At 41.7% G+C, this 23,231-nt stretch overlaps 3 protein-coding genes across 3 annotated transcripts; 1 reads left to right on the forward strand and 2 right to left on the reverse strand.

Moving 5' to 3' along the window:
- The first annotated feature begins 290 nt into the window (after nucleotides 1–290).
- Nucleotides 291–12,672, forward strand: LOC115686405 (protein CHROMATIN REMODELING 4). Its single transcript, XM_030611685.2, has 12 exons — nucleotides 291–497; nucleotides 1,749–2,006; nucleotides 2,293–2,394; nucleotides 2,503–3,324; nucleotides 3,765–3,872; nucleotides 3,964–3,994; nucleotides 4,073–6,711; nucleotides 7,398–7,555; nucleotides 8,416–8,530; nucleotides 9,476–9,561; nucleotides 9,716–10,286; nucleotides 10,448–12,672. Exons 2-12 carry the CDS (start codon nucleotides 1,788–1,790, stop codon nucleotides 12,446–12,448), a joined length of 6,852 nt encoding a protein of 2,283 aa, XP_030467545.1. The 5' UTR covers nucleotides 291–497; nucleotides 1,749–1,787; the 3' UTR covers nucleotides 12,449–12,672.
- Nucleotides 12,673–13,228: 556 nt separating this feature from the next.
- On the reverse strand, nucleotides 13,229–13,951 carry LOC115686406 (uncharacterized). The gene has a single exon (XM_030611689.2). The coding sequence runs from the start codon at nucleotides 13,848–13,850 to the stop codon at nucleotides 13,407–13,409; it is 444 nt and encodes a 147-aa protein (XP_030467549.1). The 5' UTR covers nucleotides 13,851–13,951; the 3' UTR covers nucleotides 13,229–13,406.
- Nucleotides 13,952–20,691: 6,740 nt separating this feature from the next.
- On the reverse strand, nucleotides 20,692–23,194 carry LOC115686434 (uncharacterized). Its single transcript, XM_056307494.1, has 2 exons — nucleotides 22,162–23,194; nucleotides 20,692–21,177 (listed from the first exon to the last, which is right to left on the reverse strand). Exon 1 carries the CDS (start codon nucleotides 22,829–22,831, stop codon nucleotides 22,184–22,186), a length of 648 nt encoding a protein of 215 aa, XP_056163469.1. The 5' UTR covers nucleotides 22,832–23,194; the 3' UTR covers nucleotides 20,692–21,177; nucleotides 22,162–22,183.
- Nucleotides 23,195–23,231: the final 37 nt, after the last annotated feature.

The raw sequence follows: 23,231 nt of genomic DNA on the forward strand, positions 1-23,231 counted from the left end.
GCGCCCCGACTGGTTAGGTGCATCGAACGAAGAGAGAGGTTAGAGAGAGAGAGAGAGAGAGAGAGAGATGATGGGGGAGGCGCGGGCAAAGGAGGTCTCTTTCGTACGAGGGAGGGCTCGACTCGAGGAGCTACAAATTGGGTGTGTCGTGGGTGGGGCGCGGTTCGATGCCTGTCGGGGCGTAACCCCGTCCTCTGACCCCGGCGAACCCGTATTTGTATGCGCCTTTATTTTCTCTCTCTAGAAGCAGTCCCTCTCCTTCTCCCCCCCCCCTCTCTCTCTCTCTCTCTCTCTCCGTCTCTCTCTATTTATTCGTGGTTTGTGCCCACCCAAGTCATTTCTCTCTCTTCCTCGTATCTCAGCCTCCCTCTTTTGCTCCCCCCATGCCCTAAATCTCACACACCCATCTTCTCAATCAGCCACCTCTCTGTCTGGGGTCTGCCTGGACATGCATCTCTCAATCCGGGCTGTTGTTGTCTGTATCTTTTGATCCCCTGGTAAGGCTTTCCGAGCTCAGGTATCTGTCCTGCCACTGCCCATTTCGAGGTTGTGATCTTTTGTTAGTGGAAGCCCTTGTCTTTGTGTGGATTGCTTGTTTGTTCCTTCTGTTCTGTGCTTCTCTGTGTTTGATTGCTGGTGGATTGTGTTTTCTGTGCGTTGTTCTGTTGGGGGTTTGTGTCATTTCTGGTGGTTGTGCAATTGGGGGTTTTGGGAGTCTTGTTGGTGGCAAGTTGGTGGGAGTGGTACATGTGGTTTGAGTTTGAATGGGCTTGGTTGCTTGTGCTCTGTCAATCTGGTGGGCGGATTTGTGCGTCTCATGTGATGTTTATTCTTCGTTTACTCTTGATAACTGCTGGTACTTGTGAATAGGTCTAGCTTGTGGGTAGGTTTACTGTGTAATCTTATTGATCGCGGTGTTGCGAGACTGTGGTACTCTTCCGGTCACTTTAGTCGTAACTGGGGAATTTACTAGAAACGGATTGCATTGCATTGCTACCGAACTGGACCCGATGCAATCTAACATTTTGATGATTCAGTCAAGATATAATGCTGGTGCCCACCCTGAAGTGTTTTGTTGTTGATTATCCAACTTTAAGTTTTGTATATAGATAGTTGATAATAAGCGGGACGATGAAAATCTTCAATGGGCAGACTTGGGTTGAAATGGTTGCTTTTGAAATGAACAGATCTTGTTGTAGTCTTCATCCGAATAATGTGTCCTTGATACCCATCTTGTGCCAGTATTTTTATCTTTTGTGCAGGGAACTCTGTTTCGCTCGTCCTCTCATTATCATTAGATTAGATTATATCCTGTCATTCTCTTGGCCAAGCAATTTTTTTTATGCATTTCTATGTTTTAGTCCTGTTTGTAAATTTTGATGCTACTTCTCATCTCATCTTAAAAGTATTTTTTTTTCCTGTTTCTGTAAAACTTTTTGAACACTATACTATGTTCCTGGTTTTACACTGAATGCCTCCATTCCTTCAGTCCAATCTGTGAATTCTCTTGATCCCCTGTATTCCTTTTCTCCTCCCTGAATTCATTGCTGTCAGTTTGGCTGTGTCTCTATGTGTTTTTTACACTAAAGTAATGCATGATCATGGTTTAGGATCCATTATCTCTAATTACTGCCTGCATTGTTATAGCATACCTTGCTTTTCTTTCTGATGTACTTCAGCTGCATTTACAGGATTTTGGCCACATTGAAGTATCACTTATCTTTTCAATTGATTCATGACATGCTTAGGCCACATGGTAGCTGCAAATGTGAGGAAGAATTTTGAAGATGAAGGACGACAGTTCATTGACGAATGAAATAAGTAACAAAAACTGGGTCTTGAAACGCAAGCGAAGAAAGCTGCCATGTGGACTGGATTTGGTTAATGGTAAAGAGCAGAATTCGGTAGCCTTGGAGTTCCCGGATACTACTACTTCTGCCAGGAACAAGCTAAAATCTGAAATTTCTCTGGATTTGTCTTCATCGAAGAAGAAAGGAACTGATGGGGTAATATATTGTTAATTCGTTTGGCATCACATGCCACTTCTGTATATTCGTAACTATGCTGTTTTTTAAGTTGTCATGCACCTTCTAGTTTTTCTTTATGTTTAGACTGAACCCTTGTTGAATCATAACAGTGACCGTAGACAAATTTTGTCTGCAGGATGAAATCTTATCCTTCTTTGTGTCAATTAGATGTTTTTGAGGAATCGTATCATTTTGATGTTAAGGACTTGTTGAGGACCATCTACTGTTCTCTAACTGGTGGTTTTTGTAACATTTTGTCTTGCAGTATTACTACGAATGCGTTATTTGTGATGTTGGAGGCGACTTGTTATGTTGTGATAGCTGTCCCCGGACCTATCATCTCGAGTGCCTTGATCCTCCTCTCAAGGTATTTCAATAGCTATTTGAGGGGTCTTGCCTTGATTGCTGTCATTTGTCTAATCGTACTTGAATTGAGATAATTTAGTTGTCTTCATTTTATGGCTTCCATTTCCAGCGGATTCCACTGGGGAAATGGCAATGTCCTAAGTGCCGCTCGAAAAATGATTCAGTTGAGCCAATAAGCCATTTCGATTCCAGTTTGAAGCGAGCTCGGACGAAAATTAGTGGGTCAAGATCCAAGACATTGTCTAGCACGGAAAATGTATCTCGAATACTTGGTAGCTCCCATTTTCCAAGCAAGAGGTCTTTGAGTGGAGGGAATTCTGTTGTAACACCTGAAGTTCAGCCGTTGGAAGGTAAACCAGATCTGTCCCCAGGGGAGGACCCAGACACCATCAAGCCTGGTTGCCCATCCCTGGTTGGTTCTACAGATGGAATTTCTTCCTCTCAGAAAAATGATGATGAACAGAAGGTAGATGCACCTCCAGCAAAAGCACCTCCAACCAGAAGGTTAACTTTTCCTTCCGCGCCTGCCTCATCTCATTCTCAACTGGTGAATTCAGAACAAGAAGATGAAGCTTCAGAGAAGGATTCTGAATGTTCTGATGGATTCAACAGTCCAGATAGTCAAGTTGTTCTTGCAATCGGTGCTAGGAAAGAGAGAGTTAAGAAAAGAAAGCACGTGCAGAAAAATGATATTCGAAAGAAACGCAGGACTGACAATGGAAAGCAAACTATTGCTACTTCTAAGAGCAGGAATGATGACGGCAAGCAAATTATCGCTACTTTTAAGAGACAGAAATCGAAGACGAAAGCTGCAAGACCTGAAATAGGTAATTCACAATTAAGAAAGAGAACAATTGTAAACAGGGGTTCTCAGTCTGCTATAGAAGAAAACAGAGGAAAAGAAGGTTCACATGGTCCAACCAAACAAAAGGTAGATACTTTTACATTGGCCTTTTCATTACTGACATATTACAAACAAACTTGTATAAGATACTTCCTGGCATTCAGTTCCATTTAGCAAATAAATAAGTCGTACAATTTTGGTGCTTTGCATCCGAAGATATGAACCTCTACTTCTACCTCTACCTCTACCTCTACCTCTACCTCTACCTCTACCTCTACCATATATTGAGACGCATTTGGTGTTTGGTCCTCTTGCATGGCATGTTTGTCTCTTAAAGATATCTGGAATCCCCTGGATATCTTTTGGTTGCTAGTCCCAAGTTGATGGTTTCCACATGCAATGGCACAGGGAAAGTCCTTTTTATTGTTGCTGCACTGTCTTCATTTGCTGTTCTGATGTGATTTCATGTTGAGGGAATATGAAGATCGAGGCTTGATGATTTATTTAAAATTGATTTTTTGGTGCAGAAGCTTTCTGGGGAGTTGAAAAGCCCACCAGTTAAGCCAAAGAAAAGAGACCGTCATGTGAATAATACACCAGTGTGCATAAGCAGCACCGTCGGTAAATTTCAGCAGGTAAATCTACTTTTGACCGACTTTGTTGTTTGATTCTGGTGATCGATCTTATAATCCATCTGTAATTCATTTAACACCATCTGTTTTTCAGGTTGATCGGGTTTTGGGTTGTCGTGTTAGAGGTAATGGTGCAAGTTCGTTGTTTTAAGTTTCTGTATGTATTGTAGACATCCTTAATTCTGTTGGTTTGCTTGTTCCAGAGAAGCAGGACGGACATCGAGACAGTACTTCCGGCGAAATCGACTTAGATGCTGGAGACAGGGGTGACCTTGTTGATGACAAACAGGCTGATATTGACATTGACAGTGATGTGAAACTGCACAATCTGAATGTACATGAGAGTTCGTTGACCAAGGACTGTAAAAATAGCAGTTGCACGGATTCATTAAAGAGCGATACAAAGCATTTAGCTTCTGAAACCGATGTGTTTGAAGATTGTGATGAATCTTCTAAGACAACAAACGATGAGAAAGGACCAGACGATGGAGTAATGGCAGATTCAGTTAATTTTATAAAGCTGAACAGTAATGACAAAGATGAAGTTACTACAACAGGCGAAATGCGAGTCTCTGTTGAAGAAAACAACAATGGAGTGCAGGAAGAAGCAGGGACGGGATTTAGTCCTGAGAGCATAAATCAGGAGCCTGAACTGGCTGAATGTGCATCTTTCGACCAAGAGTCTCTATCATATGAGTTTTTGGTTAAGTGGGTTGGGAAGTCAAATATTCATAATAGTTGGTTACCTGAATCCCAGCTGAAAATTCTGGCTAGGAGAAAGCTGGAAAACTATAAGGCAAAATATGGTACGTCAGTGATTAACATTTGTGAGGAGAGGTGGAAACAACCGCAGCGTATTATTGCTCTTCGTACTTCCAAAGACGGTACCCGTGAAGCTTTTGTGAAGTGGACTGGGCTTGCTTATGAAGAATGCACATGGGAGAAGCTAGATGAACCTATTTTGAAAGAATCTTCAAATCTTATTGATGTATTCAATCAGCTGGAACAGCGGACGTTGGAGAAAGATTCTTCTAGGCATGATTCACCTGGGGAGAGGACTGGCCATTCAAGTGAGGTTATTACTCTGACAGAGCAACCCAATGAACTTAAGGGCGGTTCATTATTCCCCCACCAGCTTGAAGCACTTAATTGGTTGCGGAAATGCTGGTATAAGTCTAAAAATGTTATACTCGCAGATGAGATGGGTCTCGGAAAAACAGTATCAGCATGTGCTTTCATTTCATCGCTATATTGTGAATTTAAAGCTTCTCTTCCGTGTTTGGTTTTGGTCCCACTATCGACCATGCCCAACTGGCTTTCGGAGTTTTCGTTGTGGGCTCCTGGTTTGAATGTTGTGGAGTATCATGGATCTGCAAAAGCAAGAACAATTATTCGTCAACATGAATGGCACGCTAGTGATCCAATGGATGGCAATAGAAAAACGGTTTCCCACAAATTCAATGTACTATTGACTACTTATGAAATGGTTCTTGCTGATTATTCACATTTGCGTGGCGTTCCTTGGGAAGTACTTGTGGTTGATGAGGGCCATCGTCTGAAAAATTCAAGCAGTAAGCTGTTTACTATGCTGAATACATTTTCATTCCAACAGCGTGTACTATTGACTGGTACACCTCTTCAAAATAATCTGGGTGAAATGTACAACCTGCTGAGTTTCTTACAGCCAGCTTCATTTCCTTCCATTTCTTTATTTGAGGAGAAATTTAATGACCTCACAACTGCAGAAAAAGTTGAGGAACTTAAGAAACTTGTTGCTCCGCACATGTTGAGAAGGCTTAAGAAGGATGCCATGCAGAACATTCCCCCCAAAACTGAACGGGTGGTCCCCGTCGAGTTATCGTCAATTCAAGCTGAATACTATCGTGCAATTTTAACAAAGAACTACCAGGTGTTGAGGAATATTGGGAAAGGGGTAGCACAGCAGTCAATGTTGAACATTGTGATGCAGTTAAGAAAAGTATGTAATCATCCCTATCTGATACCTGGTACAGAGCCTGATTCTGGTTCTGTTGAGTTCCTCCATGAGATGAGGATTAAAGCTTCAGCCAAACTGACTCTTCTGCATTCGATGCTCAAGACTCTTTTCAAAGAAGGTCATCGGGTCCTGATTTTCTCACAGATGACTAAGCTTCTGGATATCCTTGAGGATTATTTAACTATTGAGTTTGGTCCCAAGACATATGAGAGAGTGGATGGTTCCGTTGCTGTCACAGATCGCCAGGCGGCAATTGCTCGCTTTAACCAAGATAAAAGTCGGTTTGTATTCTTATTATCAACTCGCTCTTGTGGGTTGGGAATCAATTTGGCCACAGCCGACACGGTAGTTATCTATGATTCTGATTTTAATCCTCATGCTGACATACAAGCCATGAACCGTGCACATCGGATTGGACAGTCAAATCGGCTTTTGGTATACAGGCTTGTTGTTCGAGCTAGTGTAGAAGAACGTATATTGCAGCTTGCCAAGAAGAAATTGATGCTCGATCAGCTTTTTGTAAACAAATCTGGATCTCAGAAGGAAGTAGAAGATATACTGCGATGGGGTACAGAAGAACTTTTTGGTGATTCTTCCAATGGTGGCAAGGAGTCTTCAGATAATGATAACAGCAAAACTGAGCCTATGTTAGATGCGGAACATAAGCATAGGAAGAGAGCTGGTAGTTTAGGAGATGTTTACAAGGATAAATGTGCAGATGGCAGTAACAAGATTGTATGGGATGATAATGCAATACTGAAGTTGCTTGACCGTTCAAATCTTCAGGATGGATCCACCGAGTGCGCTGAAGGAGATGGAGATAACGATATGCTCGGTTCAGTGAAGGTGGGGTGTTTTGCTTAATTGCTTGAGTTTTGATCACTTATCTGCCAATGTCCTTACTGGTTGCAAATTTATGAACTCATTCTTATATGTACCTTTTTCATTCAAAAGTCATGACTGGTAAATTAAATTCTGCTGTTTCAGAACTTATCGTGTGACACCTTTTTGGAGAATAGCACAATTTTCTCTTCGAGCAGAACTTTGGTCTAGTGGCTTTTATTTTCTTTGGTTGGTTGGGGAGGGGTTGGGTGGGGAAGAGAGCCTATCTCTCACTTATTTGTAGTGCAAATCTTCTAGTAGGTAAGAAGTTGATTTAAAGCATAATTGCGTAGTTTGTGATTTGATTTAAACATAAGCGGGAATGATAAATAACTCCATTTAGAATCTGCAACAAAAAATGTTACTCCTGACATAATTTGGCAGATTTATGATTGTCCAAAAAGCGGGCTTGAATTTGAAGGATTTCAATGACTTGGCTATTTTTAAGTGTTGTGTCTGTCATTACTTTAACATTGCTTATGCATCTTAAGTAGTTGTGGTGAACTTTCAGGTACTGTAGTTCACAGCATTGATGAAGTTTGTCTTGATCAGTGTGATCTTTGGATGTATTTTTACTTCAATAAGTTTAATGGAGTTTTAGCTCAATTGTGTAATCCGTCGAGATAATTTTCTCCATGTTTCTATATCAGTCCCTTGAATGGAACGATGAGCTAATGGAAGAGCGTGGGGGAGGGGAATCACCTCCTGTTTTGAGCGAGGATGTATGTGTTGCAAACTCTGTGAAGAAAGAGGATAGTGTTGTCAGTGTTCCTGAAGAAAATGAATGGGACAGACTTCTCCGAGTGAGGTAATACAGGGTTAATTTTCAATTTTTTTCCTTCCTTCCCCACTCTTTCTTGCCTCTTCTATTGTCTAATTCTTCACAGAATGGTGGCATGATTATTGAGCTTTTCTTTTTTTCGTTGGGACAGAATATCTTTTTTTCTTTTTAATTAGATAGGAATGTATATATCTGGTAGCCAAAATGTTTGGACCAGGTGAAGCAACAAATGAAATTGAGGCATCTCTTCCCTTGTCTCGTAGAGGTCTTTGACTTCTTTGAGCTCCCTTCAATCAGCTATTGCTTCTGTCTCATGGTTTATGTCTTCATCCTTCTGATATGGGCGTTTCTTCAGTTACTGGGAATAATTAATTATTCTTACTCTCTGTGAAGTTGTAATTGGTGATTAAGTGATCATTCTTTAGTGTTTGGATGTCATGCATTTGACTAAAGGATTGTCATCGATGTGAAAACCACGATGCTCTTGTGACCTTCTGCACTTTGAATCTTTTTCTTATAGTATGTCCTGTACGCACATTATGTCAATTATAACCTGATCTTTGCACTCTGCAACTGCATTATCTCTGTGATGTCACTAAACTTTGTCATGGTGATGGGAATGGCTTGAAACGGGTGTTGATAGCTGAGGTGACAGCCGTTACCCTTTTAATTGCTCTGAAGAATTAACCCCCTAGTTATTGAATGCTAGATTATTAATACTTATCATTTGGAAAAATAAGGAATGGATTCTTTCTCCTTTTCTTTGGTAGAAGGAATAAATCCTTTATCAAAATGACTGTTCTGTAACTAGAATAAGGAAAAAATATGGGTCTCCATCTTTTAAGAATCTTGCTCTAAATGCTTTCATGATCACTTGTGTTTTGTAGATGGGAGAAATATCAAAGTGAGGAGGAAGCAGCTCTTGGTCGGGGGAAGCGTGTCAGAAAAGCTGTTTCTTACAGAGAAGCTTATGCAGCACATCCAAGTGAAATCGCCAACGAGGTATTTTATCTGAATTGCCTTCTCCTATCCTGTTAGGCCTGGAAACTTTAGAACCTTAAATCTAAGAGGATGTGTAGTTCTTGTAGGATGACACCAAGATTCTTCCACGTGCAATAAGTTGAAGAATGTCTAGTAATGTTAAATTTATGTAATAGGTAGATATCTATGGTTATTAGATAAGTTTAGATATTTTAAATAAGATATATAGAGATATTAAGCTGATCGCTCTACGCTTTATAAATAGAACCTCCATGTAGTCTTTGCATTCTAAGTTTATTGCGTAAAGATGTATGCTTTTTGTGTGTTTTCTCTCTCTCCCTCTTTTGTGATCTTGAAATATTATCACAGTACGTGTTCTTCAGATGGTTAACTGGAAGATGAACTCCACAGTTTATTGTCTTTTTTTGCCATTAATATACCTTTTTAAGATGTCTACTCCGTGGGCGTGCTGTGAATCCTACTGGACCAAATCTCCTCAAAGTATCTTGAGATGACCAATCTTTGCATCTCATATGATGAATTAGTTATGGCTGGAAGCAGTGCATTGTCCCATTAAGTTGCTATTTTTCATGTAAATGTAACTGGTAAGATGAAGTTAGATGAGTATGTCAGAGGAGGACTCATGCATTGAACATACAGCTTTTCCTCCATATCTTTTGTGCATGCATGAGTTTGCTTTCAAATTTCTGTTAAAAGATATATTTTTTCTCTTCATCTTGTCCTAATGTCGCTTTTAGCTTGAATCGCTAACATCCTTGAAGGTAGGATACTGATCTCTATCTTGAGGTTTTCACCGAGTATATTAAGCTATTTGATCCATTTATGGGCAACAAAATCAAATTTGTTCCTGATCTTACTGGTGCCGAGGTTTTCATTCATGCATTGACTTGCACTTATATAGCGTCATAATTTCATTGTTTGTTGGTTTACCTTTGAAACATAAAGCAGAGTGGTGACGAAGAGGAACGGGTGCCTGAGCAAGAGCCAGAACGAGAATATACGCCTGCTGGACGCGCTCTAAAGGAAAAATTGTAAGCGACACAATTTTCTATGTTTTTTCTCAGCGTGTAAGTTTTCTGCTGCTAAGTCAGTTGATGAAAGGGATGTCAATGCTAATTACTACTTGGCTTTGTTGTTTATAGTTGTGAATGGAAAAATTGGAACTTATAAATTCTTTTAATGCAGTGCTAAGCTCCGTGCTAGACAAAAGGAACGCCTTGCTAGAAGGAATCAAATTGAAGAATCTCAGCCCAGTGGGGGGCCGTCGGGACCTGAGGGAACAATTCAATTTCCACCTGATGTTCAAAATGGTAGTGAAGTAGCTGGTTTTGTTCAAACCAGCAAGGGTACTTTCTCGGTAATTGACTTGGACAATGACAAATCAGATGGTACAAAAGCTGAGCACCCAAGTCAAAAAACAAATGTTCATTCAGATCTTTCCATTAGTCCTTTAAGCCGCCCTCCAGACATTCTTCCACTCCACCAACATGAAGGCACAGTCTATCCAAGCTCTGAGTCTGACAGATTGTTACCAGTTCTGGGACTCTGTGCACCAAATGCTAATCAGGTCGAGTCATCACGTAGGAATTCTTCGCGACCAAATATTAGACAAAGTAGACCGGTTGGTCTGGAATTCCCGTTCAGTCTAGCTCCATTCTCTGGTAATTTGATGGGTACACATCTGAAGGGTATGGAACCAACACTGGACAAATTAAAGGTGCCTGATGGCCCTGGAGAAGTTTCACAACTGCATCCTGTGAGTGGAATTTTGAGTAATCGACTCATTTTACCTTGTACAGCCTCCCGTCACCCCTATTCTGTCCTTCCCCCCTCCTCTTCTCGCACATGCAAATTAGTTCACATCTTTCTTGCCCTTTCTGTCCATAGCATTTGATTTTAGTGCTTGTTTGCTTGCAGTATCCTCCAGCACCCCTCCATGACTCTGGTCGGCTGGAAAACACTGGGGTCAATTCCTCTGATTTTCGGGATATGATGATGACACCTAAATACATGGAGGAGAAGCTGATGCCCAGATTCCCAGTTCCAGCTAAAGGTGTACTTCCACAGCATGACTTCTTGCCAACCTTATCACTGGGAAGTAGGGTTGAAGCTGGGCGTGAGTCTATCCAAGATTTCCCACCAATTCCCCCGCTGCCACATTTCAAATTTCCTCCACAGGATGTGGCTAGATATAGTCATCAGCGAGAGAGAGAAATGGCACCCTCTTTGGGGTTGAATCATATGCCTACATTCTCATCGATTCCGGAAAACCATAGAAAGGTGCTTGAAAATATCATGTTGAGAACTGGGTCTGGGTCTAGTAACCTGCATAGAAAGAAGTCCAGAGTTGATGGCTGGTCGGAGGATGAACTTGATTTCCTTTGGATTGGTGTCCGGAGACATGGACGTGGGAATTGGGATTCCATGCTCAGAGACCCTAGGCTGAGGTTCTCAAAGAACAGAACTCCAGAAGATTTGTCAACTAGATGGGAAGAGGAGCAAGTCAAGCTTTTTGATGGATCATCTCTCCCCATGCCAAAGCCCACTAGACCATTGAAACCTGTAAAATCCTCATCATTTCCAGGATTCACGGATGGGATGATGACGAGGGCCTTGCAGGGAAGTAAACTTGCTATGCCTCCAAAGTTTCAGTCGCATTTGACCGACATGAAGTTGGGTTTTAGCGAGGTGGGTCCTACTTTGCCTCCCTTTGGTGCTTCTGATCAACTGAGTCTTCAAAATGAACACTTTACACCTCTTCTACCTTATAATAACCCTGAAAAACTTAGGGAGACTTTTTTTCGCCGTTTTTATGGTGGGCCTTCTGATTTGCCTGGGACTTCACTGAACATGCCTTTTGAGAAGCTATTTGTACCAAACTGCTTTGGCTCCGGCAACATGGGTTCTGCAGGTGTGGTTGGCTCAAGCAGCTTCCAGCCAAGGGATGATGAGCAGAATGCGTATGCCAAGGTGCCTGGTCTCCTGGGTAGACCTCTGAATATGTTACCCGAATTGCGAAATAATTATGGGGGTGAATCAAGCAGTACGGTGTTGTTGCCTGACCCTGATAAGCTTATAAATCATCACTTCCGTTCTAAGGGGAAAGAAGTAATAGATGATGGTGCTTCTAAGAAAAATTTACCCCATTGGCTCCGAGAAGCTGTGACTGCTCCTCTGCCACCACCAGATCCTGAGCTACCGCCCACTGTTTCTGCAATAGCTCAATCAGTTAGACTGTTATATGGGGAAGATAAGCCTACTATTCCTCCTTTTGTGATACCTGGCCCACCTCCTTCTCGACCTAAGGATCCAAGACTCGTTCTTAAAAAGAAAAAGAAGTCAGATCAATTGAGGTCCATCCAGGCGGAAATCCAGGGGAGCAGGCAACTCCCTCCGCAAAATTTCTTGGGTGATGATGCAGCTTCGAGTTCTATACCTCTGGTCCCTGAGCTTGATGCATTTCCACCATCGGTGGCCACAATGCCAGGTCTTGCTCGGAAGGAGGCTCCACTTAACACATCAACCTCAGCGATGCATCAACCTTCTCAGGAGAAAATGAATGCAGAACCGTCCCCATCGTCTGAAGTACTTCAGTTGGTTGCGTCCAGCATTGGTCCGGGTCAACAGCTTGCCCTTTTTCTGCCTGCGAAAAGCTTAGATCTTCCTGGAAGTGATGTGTCCTCATTGAAACGCAGTATCGACCCTACGGGCGATTCTGAACCAAATCATGCTGGAGGCGAGGAGCAATCACATCCTGTTGATGGGCTTGGAGATCCCCAGAAGTCAGACCAACCTGAAAGTGGGAATTCTTTTGGTGAGACTTGGTTGCGTCCTTCTCGGACTGATCATCTTGATGCAGAGGAAGTCTCGTCTGAGGAGACTGTTTCAGATCATCCTGAGAGTGACAATGATCCATAAGTGTTCAGGGCAGGAGAGTGACTAAATATGGATATCACAATTCTTTCATGGGACTGGAAGTGTTAGGGTGCTTTGCAGACGGTGGCATGAATTCTTTTCTTGTAGACTTTGAGCAGTGACGGAGAGTGATGAAACCGCAAAGATAGGGACCGATTAGCCAAATTAGGACATCTCTGTGTAAAGCTTTTGTTATAGAAAATGAAAATATAGTGTTTATCGCGGTACATTCGTCATATTACTCAAATGTTGCAGGTGCTAGATTAGCATAAAGACGAGGCGAGTTCTTCATCAAACTGTTACCGGTAAGTTTGTAGTTCTAATGAGACCCGAGGAAAGAGCTCTGATTAGTGCAGGCATTTAGCCAGAGTGAGGTTGCAGAGTGGCTCTGTACACTTACATCACTCTTAGATCAAGTCAACTGGTGCATTTTATCTTTTTTTTCTTCTCTTGCCTAGTGTTTTCTCCTTCCGTGCCATCTTATATCAATTTAAAGACCCAATCTCCAATCCCATAGCAGATCCCACGCGATGAGAATAACCCTCGTCTCATCAAGGAATCAATTTTCATTTCAGACCGACAGTCCGCTCCACGCAGGGATCATAAGAAAAAATGGTAAAGGTGTAGACTTTGTTCGTAGGTGATTCAACAAAATTTCCCATTTAGTTAGAACATACAATGGTGATCTTACAACCTATACAACGGCTTCTGATTAGCACTCCCGATCGAATGTCCAATCGATGATGCGTCAATGCACATATTATACCGTCGTGAGCATGTATAGATCTTAGCAATCTTTTTCAATCATAAAGGAAAATTAAGATAAACAGTCTCTTTTCTAACTAGTCATTGACCATTGCACTGTCAAAATACAAACATGGCCAGAAAACGTAAACGGGAATACAAGAAAACAAAAAAGCGGAAAGGCTTATAACAAAACTTGGATCTTTGAGAGTCTAGACTAGTGAGAAATGGCAACCGGTCTCGGGTATGCAGCAATACTTCTCAAGTTGGCCATTGCGAACCTCGACGAAAAAGCGTAGAACCGATAGTAGTCTTCATCCTCCTGATCCAACACGCTCCCCTTGCCACTCCCATCAAAGTTGAGAGAATAGCTCAGCGGATCATACAAGCACTGGAACGAGCTCTGTCTGTTCTTATTGTTGTGACGCAGCAACATCTTGTTCCACTTCTTCAGCTTCACCACAAGCCTCGTGAGGCAACAACAGCTTGGCCGCGTCGACGGTACGTCGCTAGTACTAGTAGCACAAGATGATGATGATAGTGATAAAGATACAGCAGCAGTACTCCTCGAAACTGAAACACCGCCCATGGCGGTTGTCGTGGCAGTGCTCTTATCCTCACCGCCTGTGCTTTTGGCTGTGGACATGCTCTTTGGCCTCATTTTTGCTCTCTCTCTCTCTCTCTGCTCACAGTTTCTATGAAGCTTAAGCGAGAAAGAGAGAGTGTGCGTATGAATGGGAAGAGAGAAGCAAGGTCTCTGCATATATGTGGTGCATATATAGTATATACTACCACACGGTCAAGGGTCGGTGAAACTTTTGATTCATTCGATAAATATTCAAATCATTTTCTTTATTTTCTGTTCGGGATTTGAATACGGTCAGTTCTTGCTGCATCTTTTTTTTTTCGGGTTTCAACTTTGCTTTCAGTATTATAAAACCAGCTAGAAGAGGGGTTATAGTCAGTAGCCAAAGTCTAAAAGCATGAAGTTTTTTTGGACGTTGGTTTTCATGCAAAGCCAAGAAGTGTCGTGCGTATCACTTGAAAAGACATAGTTGCAACATCGACATGTGACTTTGGCATTAAAGAATGTACGGATCTTGGTCTAATCAGAGTAATTTATATGATTAACCCCCACCCGAAAGACCAAGAAAACTATTAAAGAAAGATGAGAAAGTTGGACCACAGAGCGGCAAGTTAAATCATGTTGATTCGCAGTATTTTTCCCTGGTCAAACTGGAGTCAAACTTTAGAAACTAGGTTTATTGATCCTTTTTCCGAGAAAGGTTCGTAGTTAGCTGAATGATGGTTGATGGTAAAATAGGAATCAACAACAGTCGCATTAGTAGCTTGCAGCCTTTTACTGAACATTGTGGCATTAGATCTCTCTAGTGTTAATTTTTTTTGGTGACGGAAAGCTTATTTTAGGCATAAATATTGCAAAATTTTGAAGTATCCCGTTATTTCTGTAAGTCAATGGACATCAATCGGAACCCTAATAGGTATATCGTATTCGTATATTCTTCTTAGTAATGCACCACAATGGTTGAAGAATCTATAATAATGGTATTGGCTAGCTTCTTTGTGAAGACACTATCTTAGAAAATGGTTTCGACAATGGAGAATGAGTCCAATGTATGGCTAATCTCAATTGATGGAAGGGAATAATCTCTCGACACAAATTTGAAACTCGGAATAAATTTTCTAAAAAGTCCTTGACATTTCTTTTATTAGTGGGAGAGGCATTTTCATTTTGTCTCATCACACCCATTTGACAATCTGGTGGGAAGAATATTCTTGATAATGAGTTATGTGGGAATATAAATGTCGATGTGATGGATGATTGTTAGGTACCCATCGAAGATGCTCTATAGCCTCCCCCAATCAATATTGTTCGTTGTAATCTGTTGTATTATGATTGTACCAAATTAGATACTGACACCTTGTTTCTAGTAGATAAGACAACCTCAACGATTGACAATCATATGCAGAAATATTAAGAGGATCTACCTTTCACAAACAGCAAAATCGGCCTAGAAGTGGGTTGGTTGCTGACCTATCTTGTATTAGGTGCACCATATGTTATTCACAAACTATGACTATGGAATGCAAGACTCTTAAACATGGTTGACATTGCATTAAAGCTGAAGAGATTATATTTCGCGTTTGAGCTCGGTTGACCAAGATCTTACTCGAACTTGGCCGTGTGTAATGGCCGGAGGAAGGATAAGTCTCGGAAGATGTTCGTGAGAAGGTTCAAGGGATATCGATGTCGGCCACCCACGACAAGTATACAGTGGCCATGGAGGCATGTTTTTCTTCCTTAGTTTCAACAGGCACCCAAGCAAGTCTAATCAGGCATTGGAAATAAGTGTTGAACCTTGTGTTATCCTATATATCTAAGTGTCTTAATTAGGTCAACAAAATGAGGAGATAGAGCGTGATTACACTTCGATTAGACCGTCAAGAGTCTCGTAAGAGTTTTTCGTGAGAGTGGAGTGACATATCTTGAGAATTCTTTTGAGGGACTTGTCTTTTGAGATTATTAAGTGTCGTTAGGGCTTGAGATATATCGATAATGTTTAAGTAACTTGAGTGTGCAATCACAATCTCCACCATACTGCTTGCACTACACAAAAGTTTTCTGTTGTACAAGTGGAGAGAGCAAATGTCAAAGGAATAACATAAATCTGATCTGTGATTTATTGCTTATGTATTGATCTGCCTGGTTTTATAACGTCATCACGTCACAATTTCTTAATTTATAATGTTCGTGCAGATAAAGAAACATAATTCAAATGACTGGTTTAACTGCTTGCTTGTATATAAAATCATGGTTGCTAAATGTTCACATGGTTCTGCAATATATAGTTAATTACCATTGAAAAGAATCCAAGGTGATTGGACTGAAGTCCTGCGTGAAATTCAAAACGGTAGGCATCGGGCATCGCGCATGACGACGACGTAGTGGCAGGCATTCTTTGTATACAAATACAAAACAGCCTCTGACCCAAACCATAAATGTGAAACTGATGACAAAAGGGGGTATGTGCTCTGAGATTTACCAGAGCAAGATTCCTGATGGATGAGCAAAGACAAAGATGAGCAGGTGCCAATGGTGATTCATCAACCTGCAGTGGGCCGCGGCTCAAGTTGAGTAAAAAGCACAGAAGACCGACAGAAACAGACGTATCTTTGAAGAGATCATGTGGGGTTTCCGGTATGGAGAAGGTCAAAAGGCAGTGTTGCCAAAGTCAATGAACGGTTGTCAGATGAATCAAGAGGTGGGGACTGGTGAAAGATTATATAATGCCCATTGCCCACAACCATACAAGAGAGAGAGAGAGAGAGAGAGAGAGAGAGAGAGAGAGAGAGCAATCCTAGCCAATATTTTCTCAGCAATCACATGGTGTCTGAGAGATGAAAATGGTTCTTGGGGGTGTGATGAGTCAGTGTCACTTCTGAAGCTCTGCACATGCAAATAATGCAGAGAGACATTCGCTTGGAGATGGATACCTGAAATAAATTTTTAACTTTGTTCCCTTCCTCTTTCCTCTCCCATACATAATGTCCTTTAAACTTGGTATGGTCCTCTTTCACTTATCGAAACCACCTCATTTGAATATGGTTAATCTGGTGCATCCTCCACTTATCACTAAGCTTCTCTCGCTTTTGAGGAGAAAACTAATACGGACCCGAGCGCATGAATCATGGGCAGTCATACTTATCAATTTTAATGGGAATAATGTGGATTTCACGTGGAACCCACATCGTCATCGACGTTGATTAGAATCAGGCAAATCTCTTGCATTGTTTTTGCACATATAGTACAATGAAAGTGGCGGTCAAGCAGCAAATTAAAAAAAAATGTGTCACAGCTGAGGTCGTAGACACCATCCAACAAAAGAGTTCACAGGAGTAGTAGTAGTAGTAGCTCTCCACTAAGGCCTAGGTTACGAAAAAAGATGAGAGATTTTAGGTCCACACATTGATCGCAGTCGCGTCACATGGCTTATGTTCTTCGTTAATCAAGAAAAAGCGGGTCTTGTCCATGACTGAGCGAAGAACATGCCAGCGCATGTGGGTTCAGATTTTGTTTAATGGGATGGGAGAGAAAAGTACGAGAAGCTGGATCTGATCTGTTTTAAAAGTGATTTCTGTCTAATGCTAGGGTTCATACAGGACGCTCGTGATCAATCAGCCAATCCCCCGACATGACTATAGTTGTTTGGAGCTGGACCAAAGACAGTACTTTGACTTTCGTCCTGATACGGACAGAGCTACGTGACTCCTACGCATATATACGATGACGCAGCAACTCTTGTGCACTTCTTTAATGTGACAGTTCGATGGTGCGACCTTATTTCACGAGTTTCCTCTTCCTTTGTTTACCTCAAAACATCAAAGACGATGTACCATCTGTCGAAGCATGCATAGGTCTCGCAGATCACGGCATCGTAACTTGGGTGATGCCTTCCGTCATCAAGTGGCCAGTTCTTTATTCAATGGACTATCATAAACTATTCTTTTTTAAAGTCATCTTTCCTTTTTTTTGCTAGAACATGTGTAGTGGCACTGTTCATTGAACATTAGGTTTTAAGGATCTCCCGGTGATTGATGGGGCGATCAAACGGTCAACCGAAATATTACATATTCCGAGTTCAAATCACAGCATCTTCTCGAAGTGTCTTTAAAGAGATCATGAGATAAACGAATTAAATCTAATATGCTCGATACGAAATTAGCCGTACAGCATCTCTATATCTGGAATTAATAGCTATTGTCTGTAAGAGATTTAAATATGACAAAAGGGTCTTCTCGTAGGATAATTGTCTAAAAGTTATAAACCTATTTTACAGCAGTTAATTTAGTTGTAAACTTTTCAATTTGACAAATTTAATCCTAAACCTTTTGTTATTTTTTTAATGTAGTCCTTTGAGTCAATTTTGGTCAAAAATCGCTAGGGTGGATGCTGACTGCCTTATATGGCACAACTGATGTTGACATAGACGATTTTACGATTTTTTAAAAAAAATTTCTTCTTTTTTACTTTTTTCATTTTCTTTTTTTTTTTCTATTTCCCTTCATCGGTCACAGGGGCTTGGCGATGCCCGATAGGGTCACCAGCCACAAGCAAGGGCTGAGAAGCCCTCGACGGCCACATCGACTGGGCAAGGGCCACCACGCCCTCACCAGTGGCCAGCAACCTCCACTGGCCATCGTTGAGGCCACAATAACTGGTGGAGGGATACAAGAAAATAAGAAAAAAATATAAAACAAAGGAAGAGAAAAGGAAAAAATAAAAATATTAAGAAAACTTTTTTAAAAATTACAAAATCATCTACGTCAGCACCGACCATGCTACGTAGGACGGCTAGCTGATTAAACCACTACGTCAGCAATTTCCCATCAATATTGACCGAAATGTCTACATTAAAAAATTGTCAAAAGGTTTAGGACTAAATTGGTCATTTGCAAGTGATTTCAAGCTCATGGTAATTTCAAGATAAAAAGGGTTAATTCGAGGACTATTTCAATTAGGGGTTATTTCGCCTTTTAGGGGTTAATTTGGGGTACTTGGAATTTAGTGGGCTTTTGGAGTTAATTTCGAGGGGATATTTGGGGGCTTCTATGGAGTTTCTTAGGAAGTTTATTTTGAGTTTTTGGGGTTATTTGAGGGTGTTTTCATTTTAGGGGTTTCACGAGTTATTTAGGATATTGGGAGTTATCCAATGGTTTTTTCGATGGATGATAATTATCCAAAATGTTCTAAACCTATTGTACGGAAGTCAATTCAGTTTTAAACCTTTTAATTGAGCCAAATTAGTCATAAATATTTGACAATTGAGTCCCAAACCTTTTAATTGTGTCAATTTAGTTCTAAATCCTATGAATATTTGCCAATTTAGTTCCAAACCTATTTGGATATTTAACTAGAAGGACTGTATTGGTAAATCATCATAAGGTTATGACTGAATTGGCACAATTGAAAAGTTTAGGATTAAACTGGCTTTATGATTTTTTAGACAATTTTCCCCTTTGATGGTGGATTTACTAATGTATTTGATGCTCATTTGTGGATTAGTAGAGACATTCGAACCTAATTCAAGTTCGATGCGAAAATCAATCCCGTAAAATAGTATGGCAAGGGGCGGCGCCCCTGTATCGCATTTTCGACCGAGTTTATGGTCGGTCACTAGGACGGCCTAGAGGGAAGTTAAAATTTAGAGTTTGGGGGCATTGGCTCATCGAAAGTTTGTACCAACTATATGCAATCCGACTCACGTCATAAGATTCATTAAAACTCGGTCTCGTCCGAAAGGGGAGAACTTTATTTTTTGGTGAAGTGGGCTATCATAGGCCGAAAGTACTTAGTAATGTTCTCTAAAAAGGGTTAAATGTGTCGGATCCATGCAACAACTAGGCAGTTAGAAATTATGGAAATCTCTATTAATCACCAGAAGAACAATTGCATCCTAGCAAGCACAATTCCATCACCAGCACAAGCACTCTAGTTCACAATCATAGAACTGGGAATCTCTGTAAGTACACAATATAAAATGTCTGCATGAGGAGGAGGAAGAGAAAAGCCAAATCTAACGTAGTGGTTTGCGCGAAGCTTCGGCAGTCGGCTTAACAGTCGCGCCAGTCCAAAGGACCATAGATCACGAGGATGGCATAGAATTCCATCACCAACGTGAGGGCCACGAGGAGCAAGTGGCATCGGAAGCAGAACGTTGAGGCGGGGATCAACAGGTGACTCGCCGTGGATATGATGGCCAGAGCGCTGGATAGTATCACCGCTCTGAAGGTCCAGTCGTGCAAGTCGAGGCTCTTCGGTTGAATCAGGAAGATACAGATCACGGTGACGATCTGCGTTACCAGCAGCACCCCCTCCAGGAGGACATGGTCTCCAGGGATACCCTCCATTGCCGATTTCTTCTCATCAGCGACCTAACCAAGGAGATGCCGGGGTTAACGGCACATTATACTCTGTTTCCAAGAACACGGGGAAAAAAAGCGCCGTCGTCTGATCAGGACCGGGTTATTGTACGTGTTTTAGGCATTGGAACGGATGCACTGGTACCTCCAGGTTTATACATGAGTAGAGTTCGAACCGGAGTGGGACAGAGTCTTTTCAAATCGGCTATCTTTTTAGATAGAACCAACCAAAACTATTATCGAATTGGGGCGATAAACACCATGTAACTTCTAAAGCCCAATGTAACTCATACGTAATTGATAAGCGCACCGAAATCTAAATAACCGATTCGGTTCGATTTCGAATCCATTAATGCTGATCTCACAAGAAAACAAGAGGTTCTTTTCAACATTCATCCTAGCTTTCCATTAAGTTCAACATCCATATCCATATCCATATCCATATGAAGATAACATCCATCTACTCGCATCATGTATTGACTATTCTATATTCCGATTAAGTATTTAAACTCGCGATTCAATTGCTTTGAATCACATTGCGGCAAGAAAAGCAAGAGAAATTACATCATTAAGAGGACGTTGATTTCGTAGTTAGGCATAAGGTACAGCAAAAACATTGACGGACATCATGTAGATTAGTTCAATTAGACTTAAGAACGGTCCGCCGGGGAAGAAAGGATTAATGGAAACACTCTCAATTTGCATATTCAGCTGTCTTGAAATCTGAAGAGGGAGAAATCGGAAGGCATTTCGCTTCATGATAAACAGGGACTTTGAAGTGGTAGACCGAGTTTAATTAGAAGAGTCATCTCTTATCATCTTCTGGTAAGTAGTTCAACAAGAGAGAAACACAACTTCGCTTATTCACAATGCACTACAAGCCACTCAATAATGGCTTAGGCTCAGTGTAGAGTATGAGCCTTGGAACTGGTCAAAACTGGTTCGACCGATTCTTGATTACTCCTTCCGGTTCTTTCACAAAAGCCGGACCAGGCCTTGCTCCGATTCCCGGATCAACTGGTCGAACCGGCCAGACCGATTCAGGTCTGACAACATTCATAACATCACTTTCCATTTCATTGCACATGCATAGAAACTCTCTCTATGCATGAAATAAAGGGAAATTTTGCAGTTAGCAGACCCATTTCCTCTGAACCAGAGCCTCAAAACCACATCAGGGTGCCCTGTCAACTCCAAGACTTGAGACTACTTTCTTTCAGCAACGTTGTTTAACAATTTCCCCCATGCTTGAAAGCAATCAGTCAATTCATACGAGAGAGAGAGAGAGAGAGAGAGAGAGAGAGAGAGAGTGAAAAAGTTCCTATAGGAGAAACACATTTTAGGAATTCAGGTGCCCAAGGCCTCAACTTTCACACTGTGCTTGAGTGAGAAAAGATTTTCTTCTCCAGCATTAAGTATGATCAGCACAAAGTAGGACGGTGCATTTACACTCAATGTGTATGATTTGGAAATTGTTAAACCAGTAGAGAATAAAATCATTTCAATCGTAGCGATCCTTCACTTGAATTATCTGATGCCATTCATCTCTTAAGTATGATGCTTAGGCAAGACGCGATGCCTAGGAACCTTGTTTGCGACGAATAAAGGCATTTACTAGTTTTGAGTAACCATTCGTTGCGATTTTTATTCAAGTTCTCTATCAAGTTGGGTGTGCTGCTTCCGACTAATGGCTTTATATAAATAGGTAGTGCAATTTCTTAAATGGAAGCACCTGCAACTAGCTAATCTACCCGATCAAGTTTGAATTTCAAAATGTTAAGAGACCAAAAAACGTGTAACTTCTTGTGTTTCCAAAAGTAAAACCAGCTAACCCAGAAACAGATAAGTTCACAAGGTATATAGCATTAGAGAAAGAGAGAAGAAAGAAACTGATCCAACGAAGAGTTTGCCGACATCGATATAGCACATGAACCTCTCTAGTTCAAGAAATCTAAACTCATGAACTAAGCTTCTAGGCCTATATAATGTAAGTTGACAGAAGAAGCAAAATTTGGAAGAGCAGCAAGTACCTGCTGATTCCTTTTGACTCCTTCATTCCATTACAACCTTGGCTCCAAGAGCTGTCAGTTTCTCGATTATTCGTTCGCCGTCTTCTTTCGACACTCCTGCTTTCAACACCGCCGGCGCCTTCTCCACTAAATCCTTGGCTTCCTTCAGACCCAAGTCCGTAAAGCTCCTCACCTCCTTGATGATCTTGATCTTCGCGGACGCTTCGTAGGATTCCAGTTTCAGCTCGAAGACGGTCTTCTCCGGCTTCTTCTCCTCCTTGGCCGCGGCGGTCGTCTTCGCAGCCATCCCAGCCAGCCCTGCGGCGGCCCCTCCTTTCATGACGGCAATGCCCGGCTGCTCCTTCATCCCCAATTTGCTCATCAAGATCGACGAAAGCTCCGCCACCTCGACCAATGTGAGCTCAGATACTTCATCCACGAGCCGAAAGACCCTATCCGTCGGAGGGCTTCGATGCTGCGTAGGATCGAATGTGGCGGGATCGTAGTCGGCCGGAAGCCTCCTCTGGTCAATCTCCACTTCCTCTTCGTCATCATCCTCCTTCCTCGCTGGTTGAGAGAGACTTCGGGACAACCAATTCGAATGCGAATTCGCCATGAACCCAGGATGAGAAGCGGCATACGCACGGAACCCATTTGACAAACGGTGTCCGACCCTCGAGATTAGGCTCATCGCTAGCGATAACTAGAACGTTATCTCCACCTTTTCTTGGCAGCAAACGAGCTACAACCGATGCATTCTCAGAGCCACTGAAGCGAAAAGATGACAGCTTGAAGCACGAACCAATGCAGGGTTGAAGTAAAAGGAAGTCTTCCTCTTCCTTAAGCACGAAATGAAGGAGCTCCGCCGTCGAATTGAGCTTAAGGGTCAACCGGAAATCGCTCGTCAGACCGCCATCGCCGGCGAACTGGATCGCTTGGAGATGATGGCGAAGAGAGGGAAGAACTTGATTTGAAACCCTAGCTGAGGGAAGAGGATGACACCACCTCACCTGCTTGGGCTCATTTATGTGGGCTTGATTCTACTGCAAATTTGTTGGTTTTGAAAAAAACCTTGGGCCTTTTTCTTTCCT

This window comes from Syzygium oleosum, unplaced genomic scaffold (genome assembly GCF_021117445.2).
Source record: "Syzygium oleosum isolate NSW1041296 unplaced genomic scaffold, Sole_v2.1 Sole_v2.54, whole genome shotgun sequence".
Classification (NCBI taxonomy): domain Eukaryota; kingdom Viridiplantae; phylum Streptophyta; class Magnoliopsida; order Myrtales; family Myrtaceae; genus Syzygium; species Syzygium oleosum.